Genomic DNA, 18,719 nt, shown 5'->3' on the forward strand with positions numbered 1-18,719 from the left:
AAAATCTCCTTTTTATTAATATGATCATTGGCTTAAATTTGTAGCCGCACATAATAATAAGCTGTTCAAGCATCAAACTCGATAGGTTATATTAATCGATTATAACCTGCCCACGTAGTATATACGTGTGGCTCTCTCGAATTGGCAAGCATTAATAACCCAATTAAGCAAAAGCAATTGTTTCTTTTTCACTATTCAAAAAAGTATTATATTATTTAAAAAAAGTATTATATTAAATAGTCGAATTACTACCCTCAATTAAATTAACAGTATAGCTTAATTATTTAAACATTGAAGATGTAATCCAACACATACTTGTATTTCACATAGTATGACATATGTGTCATGTCTTAATTTATATTATTTTTTTAATTATTTGTTATATAGCACAGCTCAGCATACTAAGATGAATACTTACTTTGTCACATCCAAAACTATAAAAGTCGCATCCAAGGTCGCATTCATCGAATCTCCGACATAACTTATTTAGCGGGGTTAATGGACTTTTAGATGCGATTTTGTCGCATCCATTGGTCTTTCCCGCGTTTTGGCAGATAATCTTTGGATGCGACTTTGTCATTAAAATATTGGTTGCTTGTCAAAGGCTCTTAATATCAATTAATTAAGTAATTTAGACCTTGTTAATAACCATGTTTTAATTAGCTTATAATAGCGTACTTAATTCTTTCCGCATTTAAATGGTTATTTGAGGTGCTAAAATCACCGACAAGTGGTATCAGAGCCAGGTTGTATTACTTAATTAATCTATTCGTTCTAGTAATTAAATTTAATATGGTTTGAATGAATTTATATTTTGATATTGTATTTGTTATAATCGGAATATTAATAACACCGAACATACTAAATAAAATACCGAGCAAAGGTATTTTAACATGAGAAACACAATGAAGCATAAGTTAAGCTTCAATGCCGATTAAGTCTAATAAAAGTTTCTCGGCACAATAATAGACGTCAAGATAACGCTTACTTGGCCACGTAACCACAAAAGAAACCGCAAAATAACTGAAGGGAAGTTATTTTGCACGGTTACACAATAACTGACAGGACGTGGGTCTGATCAACCTACCCTAGGGAAAAATATATAAAAGGAGGAAGAAGGACAAAGGAGGGAGACACGACATTCTATATACAAAAACTCTATTCTTATTGTAGAACTTCTTGTATTGAAATTCGTCTAGTATAAGAAAAGTCCGGTCTTTGTATTCAATTTGTTACAGGTCATACAATCGTCGAGATAATTGTTGTATCTATTTTTAGACATCAATAGTATTCATGCAATTCAATATATGATTATGTGAATTGTGATTCGTGGTTGATCGTAGATTTTTTTATTCTCGCTTTTCTACAATTTTTTATAAACCCGAAATTCAAAGGGTATAGGTTTTTTGTAATATTATTATTATTATTATTGTAAATCCGATGGTTGCGAAATTTGGAGAGATGACTACCCACTGCGAGGAGACATGATGGTCCGATGGACAGACACAACGGAGGAAGGATCATCCTACTTTGATGACGAAGACGATTTTTTTGTTTTGACAACCTTGTCAAAATTTTCGTCTACCCTTACAATATGAGTCTCGGCCATGTTGCCCTCATGGCTCATGGTCCGAGCTAACTTGTTGAGCCCTACCCTGGCAAATGGGCTCACAGATTCGACCGGGTCGCAGCCCGTTATCCCGGTGGGCCCAAGGCCCAAAGGTATAATATATATATATATATATATATATATATATATATATATAATATTTGCCGAAAAATTAATTTTTTTGAAGTTTTATTTTAATTAATTATATGAGCTGGGCCCTGATAAATGTTATTTAAGACATTGAAAAATAAGTGATTTTTTTATATCGATTAATTTTTCTAAAGGCAAAAAGATTGGGCCTTATTCATTAAATTATTTTTCCAAAACTAAGAAAAATAAATAACTTAGTATTGATTTATTTTTCAATTGAGACATAAGAATGTGCTCAATAAGAATCCATGAACTAATATGAATACGTTCATCAAGTTAGTATTTATAACTAATCAATTAGGACACGATCAAACCGAATCAAACCATACTTGCTATGCTTGTTTATTTAATTGCTTTGCCATGTATGATATAACTTAAAATTGTTTTCGTGGGTTATCATGGGCTTTCATTTATTAAATGTAATTTATCCAATTGGATTAGGATAATTTTAATAAAGGGTAATATAGCTAAATAGCCTCCCTTATTTAGACAGATTTGGATTTGGCCAACATTCTGTTAATTTCGGGTTAATAGTCAGCCCAATTTATTTACATACATAAAAATACCAAAATAGCCTCCCAACTGTTCCCGCCCATTAATCTCACGAAAATTAAAATCATTAAAAGCAATATCTGCCGTAATTAAACCACAGATACACGCAATCTTCTTCTCCTTCTTATCCTTCTTCTCTTCTGCGCTCGGACCAAACATCGTCTTCTTCTCCTTCTCTTCTGCGCGCGGCCACCAGCACCAGCCCAACCCGAGCCTCTCTTCCTCGCGCGCGCCATCCCGCTGAGACCGAGCGCCGTCGTCTTCTTCTCCTTCTTCTCTTCTGCGCGCGGCCACCAGCACCAGCCCGAGCTTCTCTTCCTCGCGCGCGCCATCCCGCAGAGACCGAGCGCCACCGTCTTCTTCTCCTTCTTCTCTTCTGCGCGCGGCCACCAGCACCAGCCCGAGCCCGAGCTTCTCTTCCTCGCGCGCGCCATCCCGCAGAGACCGAGCGCCACCGTCTTCTTCTCCTTCTTCTCTTCTGCGCGCGACCACCAGCACCAGCCCGAGCCCGAGCTTCTCTTCCTCGCGCGCGCCATCCTGCTGAAACCTGTTAATAGACAGTAAATACAAAATTTATTTACAGTAAATACAAAATTTATTTACAGGTTATTTCTATTGAAAATAAGCTGACAAATCAATTAACATCAGATAACGTGAAAATTATGCGAACAGAGATCCTTACCAGATTCAATGAGCGAAAATGAAGAATAATTTTTCAGATGAATGAAAATAAAGATAATAAATGCTAATTATATTGAAATATGGTGTATATATTATTCTGCTACAAAAATAGAAACAAATTTTCTATTTCCAACCGCTTAAATTTCAAATACACACGTCCAACAAATCAGGAAATGCAATAACTGCTTTCCAAAACAGTTTATTCCGAATATAAAAAACTGATATTAAATGAGCCAACACACGTCCAAATAACTACTTACCCTTTCGGTTTATTTCAAATTTAAAAAAAAACCGTCTCTAATATAATGAAGGCGAATTAATAAGGGCAAATGAGTAAAAAAAATTCAGTTAATATTATGCCACGTAAGCGTATTGGCTATTAACGAATAATTAACCAAATGTTGGCTAAAACACAATTGCTAACATTTGTAAGGCTTATATGGCCAATTTTTTGTTTAATAAATGAGTTGAACGGATCGGAGAGCTTTGTCACCAATCCGATAAGAGGCTAAGCTTGTGGGTTATTAAAAGACGATGTCTTCCCTCCTCGCTGGAAGTTTTTCTGTGAAGGAATACTATTAGGAAAATCAAGACTAATTGTCACGAAATTTCTAATCACTATGCTATATCGAAACTTAATTGTTTTTAAGGGTAGCTTAGAAACACTCGAGTTTTTAATATGCTTTAGTGGACACGAGTGGATCACCTAGATTAATGTAATGCTAGAAAAAAAATTAAAATACTAAAAGTATATTGAGTCTTAGGCCTCCAACATTGCCACAACACCGTGAGGATGAAAGATCCCTGTTTGGTCGGCACTTTTTTAAACATGCTGATCTGCTCCTAAGGATAGGCTTTTCTGATTCCAATACCAAGGTTGTGTCTCTGATGATAGGTGGAAGGGTTGAATCGGCCAGCGTGTACTGGCTAAGTCAGTGTGTTTAGCCAGTGTGTTTGGGCTAAACTCTTTTCGCTGAAATGTTGGGTCAACTCATGCATGAATCCAACCGGTGGTTGCTCATGTGGCCAACGATTCCTAAAACATGGGTAGTTAGTAAGCATAGTTATGAATGTACATGAACCACGAATGCTTGCTAATCTGAGATGGTCCTCATTTTCACTAGGTGCACTCTGTTACGTCACCATAGTGCGACGGACTGTGGCTAGTGGTGGATTACCTTGGAATATTAAACTGGGTATTTGTATAGATTAGTATTTTTTTTCCCTCGCTTGTATGGAGCATTATGTTTTTAATTCCTAAATATTATATGATGAATATTTTTCTTTTCGAAAAGTAGTTTATGTACTTGTATTTTATTATTTCAGCATGACTTTGAACTATATATTGCTTAAACATATAATGGATAACAAGATGAAGACTGGTGAATGTGTTGTCCTCTTTGTGAGGGACATGGCTGATTGGATGAATGAAGCCGCCTGGAATGGCATAAAGATTGATGAAGCAACGAGAGTTGAGATTATTCTTAACTCACTTGCTGAAGAGTATGTTGACTTCATCACTTACTTTCGAGGCTACGGCCCGAATTATAAGATGGCGATGTTTCATAGAGAACTCCTCGGATGACGTGATGGTTTGGTAAAGTACGCTTACCATCAAGTGAAGACTACTGTGGCTCCATAGCCTCATCAATTCTCATCTTTTGATTTACCTCTGGAGAGTGTTCTCGTAGAGAAAGAGCCATCGATCATAGACATTTCTAATGATGATGATGACTTAGACCAGTAAATGTATGGTACCGTTTATGCACTTACATGTATTAGAGGCATTATGTTGGAGATTCATTCTCGTCCTGGATAGTTGATTCGGGGACAACTAATCATGTTTGTACATCTTTATAGGTGTTTGACTCTTGGGAGAAACTGAGTGGGGAACGGAGAGTCCATGATGGCTAAAGCTTTAGGAATAGTTCGACTCCAATTTGGAAATAAATATTTGATACTTGATTCAGTTTATTTTATTCCTGATTTTTGTAGAAACCTTATTTCAGTTTTTGAGTTATTAAAACATAAATTTTCTTTGTCTTTAGATGAGAATGCTATGGGTATTTCTTTTGATGGAAGAAAAATATGTGCTGCTCTTTTATATAATGACTTGTATGTGTTGATCTCTGAAATTAAATGTTCATTTAATGCTGAAATATTTAAAGTAGCTACTCCCACATCTAATAAGAAAATTAAACAATCTAATGATGAACAAACCTATTTTTGGCACTTAAGGCTTGGTCATATAAATATAAAGAGCCTAGAGAGTCTTTCAAGGCTTGGACCGTTGAAACAACTCAAATTGGGAACTCTGCCTGCTTATGAATCCTGTATAGAAAGAAAAATGACCAAGCACTCTTTTACGAGAAAAGGATTAAGAGCCACCGAACCTCTGCAACTAGTTCACTCTAACGTCTGTGGACCGATGAGTGAAGCTGCGAGAGGGGGTTTTGAATATTTTGTCACATTCACCGACGATTATTTGAGATATGGTTTCATTTACCTAATGCATAGAAAGTCTGAAACATTTGAAAAGTTTATGTAATTTTGTGCTTGCGTTGAAAACCAATTAGGTAAAACTATTAAGACCTTTCTCAATCCGTCTTCAAATGCATTGACCTCCTTCTTCAAGCTTTCAAATCCTTATCTTCGAATGCCTTGATCTCATTCTTCAAGCTTTCAGATCCTCGTACTCCTGTTAATGACACCACAGCCTTTCGAAACGTAATCTTCGGACGAATAAAGAAATACAGCGTGTGACCACACTCTTTAATCTCACACACGATCAAGAAACAAATTTTGTTTCAAGATCTCACTCTTATTTTCTAAGAACGGAATAGATCAATTCCAAGGGGTAGAGAGAGAGAAAGAGAATTCGGCACACACTATGTTGGACAAAATTTTTGGCTTTCCAAAGCTTGAATTTTCTCTTCTCATGAAACCCATATTTATAGTAGTGCAAAAGATATATTCTTGGTAGTTTCCAAAATATATTATTTCTTTTTATTGTGTTCACACTAGTGAATAAAAGCTTGCCCATTGGATCTCATCTTATGAATCCTACTTTCTCTCTTAGCCATCAGATCAAAATCCATGGGATTTTATTTTCTGTTCAAATATAGAATATTTATTGATGAGAGAATAAAGGAAATATCTTATTTCCTTTTAAATATTATTCTCTCTTAATATTCATGGGAGTGAATAAAGGACAATATCTTATTTTCTTTTAAATATTATTCTCTCCAAATATTCATGAGAGAGAATAAATGACAATATCTTATTTTCTTTTAAATATTATTCTCTCATAATATTCATGAGAGAGAATAAAGGACAATATATTATTTCCTTTTAAATATTATTCTCTCCTAATATTCATGAGAGAGAATAAATGACAATATCTTATTTCCTTTTAAATATTATTCTCTCATAATATTCATGAGAGAGAATAAATGACAATATCTTATTTTCTTTTAAATATTTTTCTCTCTCCTTTATGTAAACAACTAAAGAGAAAAATATTGAGAAGTACAAATAATAGCACGGACGAAATTTGAGCCACACGGCCAAGAGGGAGTGACGCAAATCCCATGTGCCCACAACCCAAAAATTTCAAGTTTCTCATTTTTTGCAAGCCCCAATTACTTAAAGCACAATTAATTATTTATTTACTTATTCCAACAATAGACAAATAAGTGATTGATTAATTATTTACTCGATCAACCAATAAATAATTAATACTACCATAAATAGTTATTTAATTATGCAAATATCCATATTTCAAAATTGATGCTGTCAATCACAATTATAGCTATTGAAATTATAATAATGAGATCTTCATCGGTCATGGGTTTGCCGAGAGAATAGGATTCGTTGGCAAGGTCTCGAATACGCACATTGAAGTCAGCAACAGATTCATCGTCAAGTATAGTGAGAGCTTCAAAGTTTGTAGTGAGATACTGCAACTTCTGCTCACGAACTTTAGTGGTTTTCTCATAGGCGACAACAAGAGTTTCCCAAGCTTCTTTGGCACTTGTGCAGGTGTTTATAAGCCTGAAACATTTTTATCAACCTCGTTAAATATGGCATTGAGTACACGAGAGTTACCCAGAGCTGCCTCATCTTCAGTAGGACTCCAGTCCTTCTCGGGTTTGGGACATGTAGGTGCTTCTTTGTCATAAACAGAAACTGGAGCTTCCCAACCATGGATCACAGCCTTCCAAGTTTTGCTGTCAAGGGATTTCATAAAGGCGCTCATGCGGGCTTTCCAGTAACCATAGTTGGTTCCATCAAAGAATGGAGGACGATTGATCGAGCCTCCCTCTCTGGAACTATCCATATCTGGTAAATAGAAAAAAAAATACCCAAGAAACCACCAAAGGATCTAGGTGCCCGCTCTTATACCAATTGAAATTCTGATTAGTCACAAAGACAAGATGTTGCACACAAAGTATTGACAATGTGTCCAATAACTTGCTTGAACACAGATAATGGATAAACAACAAATAGTGCGATAAGAAAGAGACACACAATATGGTTACCCAGTTCGGTGCAATACGGCTACGTCTGTGGGCACTCTGCCAGTGGAAAGGATTTCACTATATCGTAGTCAATAGTACAAGCAAGGTCTTATATGATTACAACGCAAAATCAAGGCCCTAGTAACTATTACCACAAGTGAATACCTAGATCAGGGACTCCCCCTGAATTTGAGATCCTCCTCAATTCCACTCTTTGAGCAACCGCCTATGCTCGGATCACTTCAATCTTCAAACGCACGTGAGTCTTCAATCACGTAAACACAGAACCCAAATTACTCAAACACTCAATCTTCTGGAATAGTATTTGGTGAATTACACCGCTCTTGACAAAACACAAAGCCTCCCAATCTGCCGGTCTTGCACGTCTAGGAGCTCTAAGTATTTTGAAAAGCGTCGATGCTGTTAAGAGGGGAGCGCAGAGCTTTTAAAGCAGATGTACACTCAATCTTCTGGAATATTATTTGGTGAATTACACCGCTCTTAACAAAACACAAAGCATCCCAATCTGCCGGTCTTGCACGTCTAGGAGCTTTAAGTATTTTGAAAAGCGTCGAGGTTGCTAAGGGGGAAGCGCAAGGCTTTTAAAGCAACTGTACAAACCTGGAAGTGTATCTAGGGTTTCCTTACTCATTCTCGCAAGAATATCACGCAATAAAGTCACCAGCGAGGCAATCTGGCAAAACTAGAAACTTGCCAGAAAAACTGTCTGCGCACAGGAGGAAGAATGTCTTATCAGAAGCTGGAGCATGAAGACCGACATCTTTCCATACAACTTGCACTAAAAAATAAACCAACATATAACGTAACAACTATATATATGACAACATTGAAGGCAAGATATTTAGTGTTCTCCTCATCTAGCTTGTTGCAGAGAATCATCATCACTCAAGTTGTTCTTCATGGTATTAGCACACCTTTTTTTTTTTTTTTTTTTTTTTTTTTTTTTTTTTTTTTTTTCTGACAAGAGACATCGTAGCAAAGAGATTTGAGTTGCAAATCAAGGGTTTGATTTTCATTTTTTTCATGTGTATCTTTGCTTCATAAACCCAATTTCTAACTTCTGTGCAAAAATAGAGAACTTCAATGCGTGTTATACATCTTCTATTTCTTTTTAAATTTAAAACATGTTAAAATTAAAGATAGATTTCATTACTTCTTTAATTTTTAAATTTTTCTTTGAGAGGAATTCATTAGCTATTTGGATGATATGAAGAATCGGTGAAGAAGAAGAAGGAGAAGAAGAAGGAGCATGAAGAAAGTATTGGGTCTTTTTTAAATAAAAAAAAATCGTAAAATAAATAGTGATTTTATTTCGAAATTAAGTACGCTCAGGTATAAAAAACAATTACGAAAAAATGAGTTTTGACGATTTTTCTCTCATTTTTTTAATCCGTTAAATATTAGATGGAGGGCGTAAAATTGATGCATTTATAAAGTTCGAGGTAAACGTCTGATATAAATCAAACTCAAAGTATCAGGGGCAAATTGTGAATGATGCAAGAGTTGAGGGGGATTCTGAGTAATCAATTTATTATTATTATTATTATTATTATTATTATTATTATTATTATTATTATTATTATTATGACCTTATTATTATTATTAGTAATGTTATTGACATGTTATATGATGGTTTCGTTAAATACTTAATGTAGCTATTAATATGTAAAAGAATACAAAGATTGATAAACAACCACAACTTGTGGCGACTATATAAATCAGAAAGAGAGCAGGACATAGTCGGAATTTGCTGCGGCATATCGAACAGCATCGAGGGTTTAGACGTAATATTTGCAGCTATAACTAAAATAGCCGCGACTTTTTGAATTAGTACTTAAAACATATAAATTAATTAGACGATAAAAATTCTAATATTAAAATACGCATAGCTTTGTAATGTAGAACGACAACTCAAAGCGTCTCAATCAGGAATGCCTAACCGCCGAGAGAGTCATGCAATTAGAGAATGGAAAATGGAGGCTTTTCTGATATACAATCAATTTAATAATAAATAGTCTATGCCAGTTTTTTTTTTTTTTTTTGTTGGAAAAATAAGTATGGGAAAAAGTACGTCTTGGACTACCTTTAATATCCTGCTAGATAAAAGCACCATAAATGTAGTGGCGTATTTTAAAATTCAAATTTGAAACGCAAACTAGCTCTGCTTTACTTTCTTTGCAAATTTCTTCAGATTTAATTGTCAAGCAATTAAATTTTGTGATAGTCATTATGATTACGATGATAGAGTATAGACAGTCTCATGAATCTCACAAGCACGTTATGTGATATTTTCGTTCATAAATCATGACATTGACTTTCCTCATTAGCCCTATCGAACACTCCCTTTCTTTTGTCAAAATCAGTTGTAACATGACTCATGTGCTAGTAATATCCCAGTTCGGTTATTTCTTATAATCCCAATTTTCAATGCTAAAATCAATTATTCTAAATTAAATAAACAGGACACGGGAAGCTTATTCCTGTTTTTAGGGATATCCCTAATTTGTTACGGATACCTTTAAGTTGCAAGATTTCTAGCTTAGCCACTATATCATAGAGGTTTAGGATAAATACTAGCTAGATAAATTTTTTACTAGCCGTGTAATAGTGATATTAAGTTTTATCAAATTTGTTATATGACCTCATGTCTACGTTGGATTTATTTAGGTATGATTTTATTGGAAAATTTGCGTTGTTGATAATATTGAAGAGTATTTAATATCATTTGATTGACTGATTTGAGACAAATATTCGAGTGAGGTCCACTCTTCGAAACAGAAATCTGATTTTAATTCCTCGATGCGAGAGGTATAATATCGATTATTTATTTGACAAAATTGAAGTTAAAATGAATGAAAAATTGATGCTCAAAATGTTTTGAAAAACGTTTTTTGTCTGTTTTAAAATTGTTTTATGAAACAATTTGGTGTACTAAATAGGCAGGTAATTGACTTTAATAGGTTGTTACTTTGGTGCACCTAAATGAGCTTAAAGGGTTGAACGTTTTTTTTCATTTTAATGGTTGTTAAAGTGCACTAATGGAATGGTAATAACCGTTGCATTTATGATGGAACGTTTTTTTAAACGTTTGTAATAGTTAGAATTCATGACGTAATTATGGTGTTGTATATTGATGATAAATATCGTAAAACGTTTTTGAGGAGCTTATAAAAGGCTGGTGCTTGTTCGATTTTCAAGAATAACAAATTCGAAAGAGATTTTATGTTAAATTAATAAAACTCTTCTAGGGTTGCAGTTAGGTTATTCACTTTTCTGTTTCGTCAATTCACGCTGACCTTAACGTTGAGCAAGTCTCTTTGCCTTGGAGATCCTCATCGACAATTGATTCAAGGTACTTAGTAATGATGTTCTTTATTTGTACCTACTTTGTGAGTGCGTGTTTCTGCATTGACGTGTTGTGTCAATCTTCGGTAGAGGATTAGGTGAAAGAGAAAGGGTGTCCCTTTATTTGTACTTGCATAAGGGATCTACGAACAAAGTCATGGGTCAGTTCATGTATGTTGTGGGAAACAAGTATTGCTCATGCAACTTCTAGGAAAGTGAACCATCAGATTGAGTTCCCATTTCTCATCTGTGAGCTGTTCTTGGAGCAATGCCCAAGTCTGAAGGCTAACTATGATGCATTTTCTAGAGAGCCTCTGCGCTCTAATGCTGATCCCAAGTTGTTTTTGGAAAGTAAAAGAATTATATTGAGGGTGAGTGAAATACTCCAGTTGTTCAAGAAGATGGTTAGCCATCTTCTTCTAGTGCGAGTAATTCCTCTTTTGTCTCTACTGCCATGAAAGAGAGAATCATTAGGCTACTTGGACCTAAGACCAAGCTGAAGAATGCCGAGATCAAGAGGGTCATTGAGTCTAGAATGAATCTCACCTTGCTCCTACGTGACTTGAAGTACCTGGTTGAAGTAGTTGCTGCTGAAGATGAAGAAGAGGACGAAGACCTACTCGCTGCTTAAGACTCGTGTCATTTTTGTTTTCCTTTTTTTTTCCAGTATGATCAGCACCTTATACCATCAACCTAGACATTTATATTCTCTAGCCTTGTCTTTATGTTTTAAAAAGAGGGAGTATCTTGGTTGTAAGTTTTTATTTTGTTTTGAGGTAGTAATAGCTACTTAAACAATGTATTTCCTTTATACTTGAACTGATTAGATCTGTAATTATAGCTTGTTTTGTTTGCTCAAAGCACTCTGCGTAGTGTCAGTATGTTTTGCAAAAAATGCCAAGGGGGGAATGATGGGTCATATGTGGCATGGTTTAGTTTGCCAAAACAATTTTGTTAAAGTTGTTCAAGACAAGGTGCAAGAAATTGTTCAAGACTCGGGTCACTTAAAGTCACATGTCCTCCAGTACGAATGTAACTAGAAATATTCTATTTTCAGCTCAAAATATTATGATGAGACATTCTCCGGAATAACAAATTCGCGAGAGATTTGGTGTTAAACTAATAAAACTCTTATAGGGTTGTAATTAGGTTATTCACTTTTCTATTTAGTCAATTCACGCTGACCTTAACCTTCAGCCAGTATCTCTGTCCTAGAGATCTTCATCGACAACTGGTTCAAGGTACTTGCTAATGTTATGCTTTATTTGTACTGAGTTTATAAGTGCATTTTTTGCATTGACGTGTTGTGTCAATCTTCGGTAGAGGATTGGATAAAAGAGAGAAAGAGTCTCTGATGTAAGGGGAGCTATGTCATCCGTTGGAGAAATCAAAGCAGTTAGGCGTTTGAGAGGGAGTCTGCAAACCTAAGTCATGTACCTTTGATTGATGAGATATTGTATCGCTTTTCACCACCGGACGTATTCTCACCATCTATTGAATATATCTAGATTGTATGAAAAAATCAGCCAAAGCAAAGAACTTTGCCAATCCTTATGATTTACACTTAACAAGTGCCACAATTATAGCTTCAGAAGGGTACTCATCTATCTGGTTTATCCGATGGTCAGGGATGAAAGCTCGTTGAGATGGTTAGATCCGATCATAGTATCTTGAAGAACTTGGTCAAAAAGTGACATGTAAATTGCTGATCCTAGTTGTTGACAACGTCTCCTACTTCCCACACCTTGACCCACAAAGCCATGGATGAGGCCGGTTTTCTTCTCGAGAGCGCGATCTAACAGCGTGAGTATGAACAGTTTGTACTTGAGGAATCGGTGAGCACCACAAACAATAATACTCACAATGCCATTCAACTGCAACAGTGAAGTGTTGTAGTCTATGAAAATGCTTCACATGGTATTTTAAGCGTAAGAAGTGCTTCCAAGAGGCCTCCGAGTTTGTATTGTTGGGTTTGAAGAGAGGTCCTCAAGAACGCCTCTACATTGTCAATAATTCTCATTCTTTACATTTTGAGTAGTTTTTGTTTCATTATGTGTCTTCTCTAGTACGTAGTTCTGTTCAAGATTTCGTGTTCTTCATTAGCTAGGCATTATTTTATTAATTTATAGTGTTGTTGTGACGGTTTTTTTGCTCATTTATCGTTTGTCTTTTGAATGTAGAATTTCTTACCCAAACTTAGATTTTTTATATTTTGTAAAGTGGTGATTTTCTAGTTAGTTAGGTGTACATTAATTCCCAAGTCGCGAAAATGAATTACACAAGAAAATCAACGTACATAATTTTTTTTATATCTCGATGGTTTGGAAATTTTATGAATTTTCAGTAAGGCGGGGAGTGTAAGAGATTTATTTTGTCTGTTTTGGTAGATATGTGTAACACGTGGTTCGGTGTATAGAAATCCAAATTTAATCATACAAATGACAAAGGGTAGGCTTTGGAGAGAAACAAGATTTCGAGTAACACTATAAATAAGTGAACACACACAAGCCTTTAAGTTTATAATAAAGGGAAATACCAAAAGATTAATCAACTCTTAAAAATAATAACAATGATACTAATAATAATATATGCTAAAATTCCCTTGTAAACTCATATGATGCTACGACAATAAAACATTGGGAGTTTGTTGAATAAAAAATAGAGACGCGAACTGGAGTGAGCATTACTTAACAAATCTTCAATTTTCAAACAAGAAGGAACAAAAATATTATGGAAGCGAGAGGCATGAAAGTCAATCTCAATATGATTGGTTAGCTAATGATAAATTGAATTACGTTTAATGTGAACTGCACTCTGGTTATCACAATACAATAGTGTACAGTGAGAAAAACATGCACTAATATCATCAAGTAAGCAACACAACCAAACAATCTTATATTTAGTCGCTGCCATAGAATGATACTCTGTTTACTTAGAAGACCGAGAAACTACATCTTGTATCTTACTCTTTTATGAGATGAAAGAAAGAGTCACAATGAAAAATGCAAAATCTAATGATAGACTTGCAATATGTAGGATCACCAGTTAATCAGCATTAGAGTAAGCACGGAACTCTAAGATTGACATAGATGGAACCAAAAGACTCTAAAACTGAGTGTCTCAACGGTAGTTTAGAATATGAAGGACAACAACCCAATGAATTGAAGATGGAGCATTGACAAACTTGCTAACCAAGTGGACAACATGCGCAATATCTAGGCGAGTACCACTGATATAAACCAAGCTGCCTACAAATGTATGTTAGCTGGGATAAAAAAAATAGGAAGGTGATCAGATAGAGAGTAGCGAACATTGGATTCAAGAGTAGTGCCAGTAGTCATATTGTCAATGAGACAAACACGCTGAAAGAGATCCATTAGCAAAACAATGAGCCAAGTGACACTTTAATGATACAATCACATTTTAATAGTCACCAATAATAATAATATCATCATCTTGCAACGATCGGAAGATACGAGTTCTAGCTCTACGTTTGACAAAGAAGGCAGAATCATCAGACATTTGTCTCTAAATTTTCACATTGAGAATTCTTTGCAGATAAATAGATGTCAAAAAGGTGTCTTACTTACCATACAGATCTCCCTACATTTCTCTGGTTTATAAAAAAAAAAAAAAAAAAGTTCGAATTGTTGATTTATCACCAGTGATGACAGCTTAAAAGCAGTAGTTCATTATGTAATGGATTTTTTTTTGAAAAATTAGTCAATCTAAGCCACATCAAACGTTGCAATTGTAAACTAGTCAACGTTTCCTTTATTTTTCGAATCTAGCCAATTTTGATGACGTGGCATATTTATGTATGATTGTATTTACTATATTAGCCTTCCTTTCAATTCAAAATGACTAGCCCACGTTTGCACACGTTCAATGCTTTCATATTTATTAAATTCTTGGCTTTCCATTTTTGTAGCGGTATTCTTGGCTTTCATATTTCAAAATGACTAGCCAACGTTTGCACACGTTCAATTATGATTCTCTCTCTCTCTCTCTCTCTCTCTCTTGAAAACAATGCTGCAATTCCAGAAGATTACGAAGCCCATGCTCGCCGCCGTCGAACAAGATTTTAGTTCCTTTATCTTCAGCGTCGGAGCCGCCCCAAGGAGCCGACCGGCGTCCTCCCTCCATGGCGACGTCCAGGCTGTCGCGTGTGCCGACTGGGACTCCAGCGGGCGTCGGATCTGGTGCGTGGGCACCGGAGTCGTGCGGGTCTGCAACGCCAGATGACGACCTCGCCGGACCGCGTCGGATCTGGTCCGCTGGCGTCGGGATTGCTCGGACCGACAGCGCCGGTGGGGGGCGAGGTCTTGGCGAGCATCGAGGCGGGCTTGTGCGTGCTGGGACCGCTCGGATCTGGGGCGTCCGAACGCGCTAGCCGCGCGCCGGTGGGGGGGCGAGGCCTTGGCGAGCGTCGAGGCTGGCTTGCGAGCACGGGGATTGGCCGGATCTGCAGCGTCGGGTGCCTCTCTCGCCCAAGAGGACCAGCTCGCCGCCGTTCATGGTGCTAGACGCTCCATTCTCCTTCGCGCGTCTGGTGGCTTTAATTTCTGTTTTATTTTGGTTTAATCTCTGTTTATTTATGTTAATTTTAGTAAATTTTTTTAAATAGAAACGGAGCTGAATTGATCACAAGTCGAGCAACAAAAATGTCAAAGGTTGAGAGATTGATAATGGTGAAGCTTTCATGGCCGGATGCAGTTGATTTTGGATGAATATTAATTATGTTGAATATTTTTGTTTATTTCTGTTAATTATGGTAAATTTACATATGTGCAGGTAGAGCCGATTTCATTTCATTTCCTTTAATACGCATTTAAATAGATATCTTTTTAAATGCACAAAATTGGATCCGAGATTTACTACCACAGTTGACTTTTGAATTTGGCCTTCTACAAACGTTGGCTACTACTTTTAAAAAGAAAGCACTACAATTACTTAGGGGTATTTCAGTTATTTTGTACCCGTAAATTTCAAAAATTGGCTAGATTTAAAAATTAACCAAACGTTGGCTAGATCTCAAAAACTACGTTTCAATTTGGCTACGTTGGTAGTTTGCCCTTTTTTTTTTTGTCTAATAATCCATTTGAGAGTTATCCATATTTATCATACATAGCTCAAGTGACATATATGGTGAATATCAATTTATATATAAATGTTTATATATAGGTAGGCCTAGAACCAGAAAAAATTAAACCTGAAATACAAAACACTAAATTAAAAAACAGGGATCTTCTGCCCTAAAAGAACCCTCACAACAGAATTAGTGTGGGACTGTCATTATACCAAGTTAGGGAATTAAATATAACTATTTTATTTATTTATTTTAAAAATCATATTTTAAAGTACAGAGTTTATTATTGTTTGCATTTTGTCTCAGATTAAGGTTACTTGTCGGTAAGTTATATGATATAAATGAACTAATTAAAAAATATAGTTATTATTATTATTGCGGGAAAAAATAAAAAACGACCCACGCGTATCAACATCTACGTATCTACTATCTATCCAGTACTAACTGAAATATTTAACTTCTTTTTTTTTTTTTTTTTTTTTTGCTGGAACTCGAAACTGAAATATTTAACTTGCTGATGCTTACATCAGCTCTATATTCATAATACAGAATACATTTTTGCATATAATGAAAAAAAAAGAGTAAATAAGCCTGCAACTAGCGTTTCTTAGTCTCAAGTACACCAAAACATTGACGAAAGAACACCTAATACAATTCTTAAATCTCAACAATTTGACTATATATTTTTTATTGCATTTCTCCTGTTAAGAATAACGAGAATTCATACTGTTTATCAAGAATCATCTAGCTATTATACACATTTCTGAAAAATAACATTATTACACAGACCGTAAAAGAAAAAAAATAGAAAAAAATTATCCTCAGTTTGTCCTTCTCTTTTCTCACCTCCTTCCCAACCGGAATAATTAATCTAAACCTCCCCAAAAATACTAATTGTAATAATAACAAAAGAAAAAAAAATTAATTAAAGCTAATTAATAATTCAAGCATTATTATCTGGAGGATCAATTGAAGAATCTACAACCTTGTTCTGTTGCCTTCCCATGAGCCACAACAGAGTCTTCCTCGCGAAAGACGGCGGATTCGACTGAGAATCCAAACTGTTGAAACTCTGATCACTCTCGGCCTCTCCGCCGAACCCAATTCCTCCTCCGCCGCCGCCGCGTTCACACCCGTTTTCCCTCCTCGCCACTCCGATCTCCGACACCGTTCTCCTCGGAAACCTCCCGGGTTTCCCTTTCACCGTCTGATGATGATGCTGATCTTCGCCGCCGCCTTCTTCGTGGCTCCTCAGGAACCGGAACGAGAAAGCCCTCCTCGACCGGCCAACACACCGCCCAATCTCCCCGCTCTCCGCCGCCGCGACAACGGGCTTAGGCTTCGCCGTTTCGACGTCGCCGAACTCGAACTCCCTCTTCGACTCGCAGTCGCACTCGGAGATCGCGGCGCGAAACACCGGTGCCGCGACCCTCTTCATCGCCTTCTTGCTCTCCGAGCTCTTCTTATTGGCCGGGGTCCGGATCGGCACTCTGAGCTCCGAGCTCTCATCGACCACGTAAGCGAACGAGCCCATGGAGAAGCACCGCCTCGAGTCCACCCCAATGTCGCTACTCGTGCTGGCGGTGGCGCTCGTTCCTTCTCCTGTGTCGACAGTCCTGAACTTCCCCAACTTGACTGTGACCACGCTGTCTCCTCTGCCGTCTTGGCGGACGGCAGAGGGGAAAGCGGGGTCACCAGCACCCGTCTCTTCTGGGGCGGAACCGCTGCTGCAGTCGTTTTCGACTGCAGCAGCGGATTCCAGCACCAGAAGCAGCGGGGATCTACGGATCGAGACTCCGGACGGGGCCAAGAGACTCGCTCGACAAAGAGGACACGTGGAGTGTGATAGCAGCCACGTGTCGATGCAGTCGACGTGGAAGGCGTGGCTGCACAGGGGCAGGAGGCGGAGGCGATCCTCGGGCTCGAACTCGCACAAACAGACGGCGCAGTCGAGGTGAGCGCTCTTCGCGGCGCCGATCACGGCTTTGTATAAGAAAACCGGTAAGGCATCGATGAAAGTTTGGTCGACTCCGGCGTCGTGGAGGTGGAAGAGCTGCCGGAGCTGGCCCTGGAGGGCGGTGGCTCCGTCGCGGTCGGAGAGGGCGTCGCGGCGGCGGGACTGGCTCGGCGGCCGGAGGAGGAACCGGACGAGGAGGTGGAGGAGGCCGGAGACGAAGAACACCACGGCGAGGATGACGATGATCAACAGGATGCTCGGGCTGACGTGGCTGCTCAGGCCCAGCGCCGCCGCTTCGTCCACCGGAGAGTTTGTGTACACCGGTTGTTGTTGCTGTTGCTGGGATAGGAAGTATGATTGCTGTGAGCTCGCCATCATAAGAGAGAGAGTGAGAGAGAGAGAGAGAGAAAGGACAGGGTGGTTTTTATGGCGGAAATAAATGGTGACAGGTTGGGAGGTTTTCAAATGAAGGAGGCAAGTAATAAATCTATACCATTTTCGCCGAGAATTCAATGAGTTTTTTTTTTCAAGTAATATTTATTTATATATTCAGGCCCACACAAAGTGTCAATCGGGATATGCAGTACGAAACATGAAACGCTTTACGAAATATTTTAATTACAGTGCGGGAAAATTTTAAAAGATAATTACGAAATAAAGTATGGTAAAACAAATTAATTAGGAAATAAAAGTAATCTACTAGTATGCTTTTCCTTAAAATTTTCCTAACCCATATTTATTGAATGTTTTCACAAATTATTGCCAGACAATTAATGAAGGTTTTTATTTTAATTT

General features: G+C 37.3%; 1 protein-coding gene across 1 annotated transcript; it reads right to left on the reverse strand.

Moving 5' to 3' along the window:
• Positions 1-16,555: 16,555 nt before the first annotated feature.
• On the reverse strand, positions 16,556-18,412 carry LOC149395036 (RING-H2 finger protein ATL13-like). The gene has a single exon (XM_089616092.1). It carries the CDS (start codon positions 18,300-18,302, stop codon positions 16,911-16,913), a length of 1,392 nt encoding a protein of 463 aa, XP_089472218.1. The 5' UTR covers positions 18,303-18,412; the 3' UTR covers positions 16,556-16,910.
• Positions 18,413-18,719: the final 307 nt, after the last annotated feature.

This window comes from Urtica dioica, chromosome 5 (assembly GCF_054948205.1).
Source record: "Urtica dioica subsp. dioica isolate 48M chromosome 5, U.dioica_male_clone48M_v1_H2, whole genome shotgun sequence".
Taxonomy (NCBI): domain Eukaryota; kingdom Viridiplantae; phylum Streptophyta; class Magnoliopsida; order Rosales; family Urticaceae; genus Urtica; species Urtica dioica.

Excerpts from the sequence above, each read along its gene's own strand:
- LOC149395036 (XM_089616092.1), bottom strand. The coding sequence starts at position 18,302 with ATGATGGCGAGCTCACAGCAATCATACTTCCTATCCCAGCAACAGCAA.